The sequence below is a fragment of the Sorex araneus genome, chromosome 9, assembly GCF_027595985.1.
Source record: "Sorex araneus isolate mSorAra2 chromosome 9, mSorAra2.pri, whole genome shotgun sequence".
NCBI classification, from domain to species: domain Eukaryota; kingdom Metazoa; phylum Chordata; class Mammalia; order Eulipotyphla; family Soricidae; genus Sorex; species Sorex araneus.
The window spans coordinates 47,371,545-47,377,842 of NC_073310.1; the positions used below are offsets into that span (position 1 = coordinate 47,371,545).

At 43.0% G+C, this 6,298-nt stretch overlaps 1 protein-coding gene across 1 annotated transcript; it reads left to right on the forward strand.

The window, feature by feature from the left end:
* Nucleotides 1-229: 229 nt before the first annotated feature.
* Nucleotides 230-649, forward strand: LOC101540983 (V-type proton ATPase subunit G 1-like). Its single transcript, XM_055117879.1, has one exon. It carries the CDS (start codon nucleotides 230-232, stop codon nucleotides 647-649), a length of 420 nt encoding a protein of 139 aa, XP_054973854.1.
* Nucleotides 650-6,298: the final 5,649 nt, after the last annotated feature.

Sequence of the window (6,298 nt, forward strand, 5' to 3'; positions counted from 1 at the left end):
CTTCAGAATGCCACCCACTTCAGCCCAATTTGCACTTCCTTTCAGAGATGGCCCTCGGAGACGGGGTCAGCATCTCTGGGGCCTAGATGAACTAACTATAGTGGAGGGACACTCGAGCAAATAATAAAAGTGAGGTAAGAATAGTTTCTGTAGGGTCGGGTCAGCTGACCCACTGGCAACCCTCAGGCTGTTCCAGGCCGCTGGCCTGGGCTTCACAGTCGCCGGCGCTATGGTCAGCCAGTGGCAGGACATCCAGCAGCCGCTGCAGGCCGAGGAGGTGCCAGAGGCCCGGAAGCGAAAGAATCGGACACAGAAGCAGGCCAAGGAAGCAGCTCAGGCAGATGTCGAGCAGTCCCGCCTGCGGAGGGAGAAGGAGCTCAGGGCCAAGGAAGCTGCAGCGCGGGGGGCCCAGGGCAGTTGCAGGGTGGCAGTGGAGAAGGAGACCCCGGAGATGACTGTCCTCCAGACCTACTTCAAGCAAAACAGGGACAAGGTTCTGGATAACCTCCTGGTCTTCATCCGCGACATCCAGCCGCAAATCCACAAAACCATCGCATCATTAGCTAAGGGAAAAGAAAGCCACACCTGTGCCCAGGGACCGGCCTTACACCCCTTCCGAGGGCACGGTGGGTCAGTGGGGCTTGCGTAAAATTGTGTGAAAAGGCATTCAGTTATTTATATGGTGGTATGTCCCTTCTCTTTTCTGAAGAATAGGAAATCTAGTTTCTTTGTACAAACTTCTAGCTTATCCAAAGGTTTCATAACTTTACCTCATTTTTTAAAGAAATTTAATATACTTTGCTTTTCTATGCCTTTTAGCTCAAGCAGTGTCTAAATATACATCTCAATACTGAGTATCTTTCTTAGTTGTTTTTGGAAAAAAAAAGGGTTTGTGGGTTTTTTCCTTTTTTTTTTTTTCAGAAAGGGATTAAATTTTTTTTTTCCCCTGAAGTTTTCTTAAAGGTCAGGGGCTTCATCTATGAAAAAGTAGTTAATAGTTCTTCATCCCCATGTAAAGCAGCGGCCGGCCTTAACTAGCTCTGCCTGGCTTAGGGCATCACATGAATCGCAGAAGTTGTCTGGGCTGCTTTTAGTGTTTCCTCATCAAAATCACTAGGTGGTAGAATTTGAGAACTTGTAACATCTAATTACTTGGTGTTCTGATACTCATTTAAAAGTAAAGGCTGTGAAGTAAAAAAAAAAAAGTTTCTATAAAATTTGTATACATAGATCTGTGCACACATATAATTTTTGTGAAATGACTGAGTGGTTATACTTAGGTATTGTGTTATAATTTGGGGCCAGGAGTTGATCAGTATCTGGCGGTGCTTGGGGGCTACTCTCGCCTCTGTGCTCACACTCCTGGCAGGGCTCAGGGCACCACATGCTGTGCTGAGGGTGACCCAGGTCAGCCACACACAAGGAAAGTGCAGTATCTGCTCTATTATCTCTCCAGACCTTATATTTTTTATTCCTTCCATGAATACAGTGTCTAGATGTTTGATCATGAATTCAAGAAATTGCCTTAATATTTACCAGAATCAAGAGCAAAGAGATCTTGGACTGTGACTGATCTTCCGATGCAGGCAGCAAGGGTCCCAAAGAGCAATGCTGCCAGTCACATACCCAGTATGGGGGGTGGCGCTGGGGGTCAAACTCTGGATCTCAAGCCTTCAAGGCAGGAACTCTACCACAGAGATATCTTTAGGGACCCAGTTTTCGTTTGGGTTGTCTGTGTTTGGGGGCTACACCCAGCAGTGCTCAGAGCTTACTCCTGGCTCTGGACTTAAGGATCACCCCAAAAGGGGCCTGGGGGACCACATGGGTTGTCAAGAATTGAACCCAGGTTGTCCACGTGCAAGGCAAGTGTTCTGCTTGCTGTACTATGTCTCCAGCCCCAATATGTTTCTTTTTATATGCAAACAGTTATGCAGAGAGAAAAAATTTAGATTCCATTTATAGTTGTGTTAAAAAAAAATCAGTTACCTAGGAATCAATAAAAGAGGGAAAGGACTTATTTACAAAAGGACTTACTTACAAAAAACTATAAATCACTGCTAAAAAAAATAGAAGATACAAGAAAACAGAAAATTATTTCGTGTTCATGACTGAAGGATTTATATGATTAGAATAACCATACTGCACAGAACACTGTACAGATTCAATGCAATCCCTATCAAAATTATTATGAATTCCTCAAGGACATAAAACAATACTATAAAATTTGTTTGGAGCCTTATGGGTGAAAAAAGATATCAGGCACTGCACTTTCCAACTTTAATACTATGAGACTATAGTAATCAGACCAATGGAATAGAATTGAAATCCAAGAAAGTAAATGCAGAGCTATATATGGAGTCAATTTACAAAAAAGGAGCTAAGAGCACGAAGTGGAAGAATTAACAAGGAAGGAAGGAAGAAAAAAGGAAGGAAGAAAAAAAGGAAGGAAGGGAGAAGAAAGGGAGGAAGGAAGGAAAGAAAGGAGGGAAGGAGGGAGGAAGGAAGCAAGAGAGGGAGGGAGGGAGCAAAGAAGGAAGAAAAAAGGAAGGAAGAAAAAAGGAAGGAAGGAAGAAGAAAGGGAGGAAGGAAGGAAAGAAGGGAGGGAAGGAGGGAGGAAGGAAGCGAGAGAGGGAGGGAGGGAGCAAAGAAGGAAGAAAAAAGGAAGGAAGAAAAAAAGGAAGGAAGGAAGAAGGGAGGAAGGAAAGAAAGAAGGGAGGGACGGAGGGAGGAAACAAGGAAGGAAGGAAGGAAGGGAGGGAGGGAGGAAGGGTGAGAGGGAGGAAGGAGAAAAGAAAGTAACTCATACCTCATATCTCCTACAAGTCCATTTGAAATCAATTAGGAACAGGACGGGAGCATTAGCAAAATGGATCGAGTGCTTGCCTTGCATGAGGCTAACCTAGGTTCTTTCCTGGCATTCCATATGGTCTCCTGAGCCAGGAGAAAGTCTTGAGCACTGGTGGGTATTTTTCTCACCCCCACCCCCCAAAAAAGAATTAGGACCTTGATGTTAGACTTGAGTCCATAAAATATGGGCAGAATACATAGGATATTCCTATGATCTGAAGGATTTCCATCTTAATGACTTCAGAAATTACTTCAATGACTTATCTGCATTGCAATGAAAGCAAGAGAAAAAATTAATGGCATTCATCTTAAATTGAAAATCCTTTGCATTGAAAAAAGACATTGAGGATAAAATTAAGATATCCAACTGAATGGGACACTCATAACACTGAAAAACAAGGAATTAGCACCATCAAAACAAGGAGAGGAGATTGGATAGGCACTTTCTCAAAGTAGGCACAGTGATAACCATACAAGTAAATGAAAAAGTATTTACCATCACTAATTGTCATGGAAGTGCAAATCAAAATGATAATGAGCTACCAGTGACATTCATCTACATCAAGAAGATAAAAAATGGGGGGCTGGAGAGATAGCACAGCGGGTAGGGCGTTTGCCTTGCACGCGGCCAACCCGGGTTCAAATCCCAGCATCCCATATGGTCCCCTGAGCACGGCCAGGGGTAATTCCTGAGTGCAGAGCCAGGAGTAACCCCTGTGCATCGCCAGGTGTGACCCAAAAAGAAAAAAAAAAAAAGAAGATAAAAAATAAAACAACAGAAAAACTGGTGTTAGTAAAGAAAAGGAACTCTAATTCAATGTTGGTGGGAATGTCAACTAGTTCTATGGAAATCAGTATGGAAACATCCCCCCAAAAATTGAAAGTAGAACTATTATATGATCCAATAAATGTTCTTATATACTGTAGCACTGTAGCACTGTCGTCCCGTTGTTCATCAATTTGCTTGAGTGGGCACCAGTAACGTATCCATTGTGAAACTTGTTGTTACTGTTTTTGGCATATCGAATATGCCACGGGTAGCTTGCCAGGTTCTGCCATGTGAGCAAGATACTCTCAGTAGCTTGCCAGCTTTCGGAGAGGGAGAAGGAATTGAACCCAGGTCAGCCGCATGAAAAGCAAATGCCCTACCCGCTGTGCTATATCTCCAGCCGTAAGGGGGAAAAAAATCTTACATTTCTCTACAGCTTGGGTAGAACTAGAGGGTGTCATATTAAGTTGCATGAGAGAGAATGACAAATACCAGATAATCTCACTCATATATGAAGCATAAAGAGGATAGATAGTGGTCAGTGATAACAAACCCTGAGATTCTGCCAACAGAACTGAGTTAGCCAGCTGTCGGGGGGTGTGGTGGAGGGCAGAGTTGGTGGAAAAGGAATCTAGACGAAACAAAGTGCGAGGGACACTGGCACTTTGGTGGCAATTTCTACATTGCAGTGTAAAAAACATTGTATCCCTAAGACAAATATTAATGCTACTATAAACCATGATAGGCATTTTTTAAAAAAGCATGTAATATAAATAATATTTATTTTCTTGACCTTTAAAACAAGTATCAATATTGACATCTATTAAGCAACAAAACGTTCTTTATTGTTTCAGGGCCACACCTAGCGGTGCTTGCGGGCTTTAGTCAAGGGCTGCTCTAGGCGATACCTGGGGAACCAGATGGTGCTGGGGATTAAACCTGCACCCCCCCCTGCTTTGCCAAGCATGCTCTCAGCCCCTTTGAGCTACATCTCTCCAGCCCGAGGACTTTGTCTCTCTGTCTCTGTCTCTTTGTCTCTCTCTCTCTCTCTCTCTCTCTCTCTCTCTTTCTCTCTCTCTCTCTCACACACACACACACACACACACACAATTTGTTTGGGATTCATGTCTAATAGCTACACCACTGGGCTTCACCCAGTGGTGCTTGGGTGCTCATGCAATAATTGGGGTCATACTCAAGCCCTCCACATGCAAACAGCTGTTCTAGCCCATTGAGCCATTTTTCTGCTTCCCACTACAGGACCAGGATATATTTCTTTTTTGGTGTTGCTCTTTGTTTTTTGTTTTATTGTGGGAGCATACCCAATAGACCCCAGGGCTTACTCCTAGTTGTGCACTCAGGGATCACTCCTGGTGGTACTCAAGGAACCCTATGGGGTGCCAAGGATCAAACCCAGGTCAACCATATGCAAAGCAAGTTATATTATTTCTTCAGCCCCTCAAAATGCATTTTTGATACAAAACATTTTGAACACTGTATTGTTTGTACTCTGAAAAATCATTTTGCTTTACTAATGGTTCAGACCCCAGGAAATATTTCCTATACTATGAACATATCACTGTTCTCCCACAGTGAGTGGAATGCTTGTTTTCCCTGTATTGTCAATAATTGCCAGTGATAGGATCATGCCTAGCTGACTCTCATAAGGTCAAAGGTCTGAAAATAGGCTAAGAGAAGAACTAAATGCCACCCAGCTCCAGAACTGAGTGACACCCACAGACAGGATGGTTGGGCAAGACTCTTGGACCTTGCTCTCCTTTCCCACTGTTCTAACCATCTAAGATAAACGATTACAAACAATGTAGAAAAACTGGCATTTTTGAGATATATGTTTTTTGTTTTTTGTTTTTTTTTTATTGAATCACCATGTGGAAAGTTACATAGTTCTCAGGGTTATGTCAGTTATACATTACTCAAACACCCTTCCCTTCATTGAGATATATGTTTAATTTTAAAATCCTATATGTTAAAAAGTTTTACAGTCTGAAAATAACTGATAGTTTCTAAATCAAATACCTCCTTCTATGTGAGAATAGCAATGGTCCTGTGTACTACTGGGGCAAACCTCGAGTCATAGCATTTCCAAATGCCTTCAACTAATGCCCTTCTCCAAAACTAGTAGACTCAAATTCCCAGAATTACTACTAATAAAATACACTAAGCCAGGTCAGAGAAAACATTCACCTTTTACCTTCATGGGGCTTTGGCAGAGACTGGCAGAAAATACCATCCACTTTGAAGTCTTCACAGATTAGCACTGTAGCACTGTCACCCCATGGTTCATCAGTTTGCTCAAGTGGGCACCAGTAATATCTCCATTGTGAGATTTGTTGTTACTGTTTTTGGCATACTGAATACACCACAGATAGGTTGTCAGGCTCTGCTCTGCGGGCGAGATACTCTCAGTAGCTTGCCGGGCTCTCCAAGAGGGATGGAGGAATTGAACCCGGGTTGGCCGCGTGCAAGGCAAACGCCCTACCTGCTGTGCAATAGCTCCAGTCTTTCACAGATTAAGAATTAAAAATTGAGTTCTAGAAATAGCAGACATTATGTAGAGCAGTGGCTGTGACATAAAAGTCTTATGTGCTGAAGAAATGAGTGAGAAGGATGCCTGTCAGGAGCCCAGGGCTTAAGGGGAAACTTGGAGTCACTTGTGGGTCA

Coding starts and splice junctions, on each gene's coding strand:
- LOC101540983 (XM_055117879.1), top strand. CDS start 230: ATGGTCAGCCAGTGGCAGGACATCCAGCAGCCGCTGCAGGCCGAGGAG.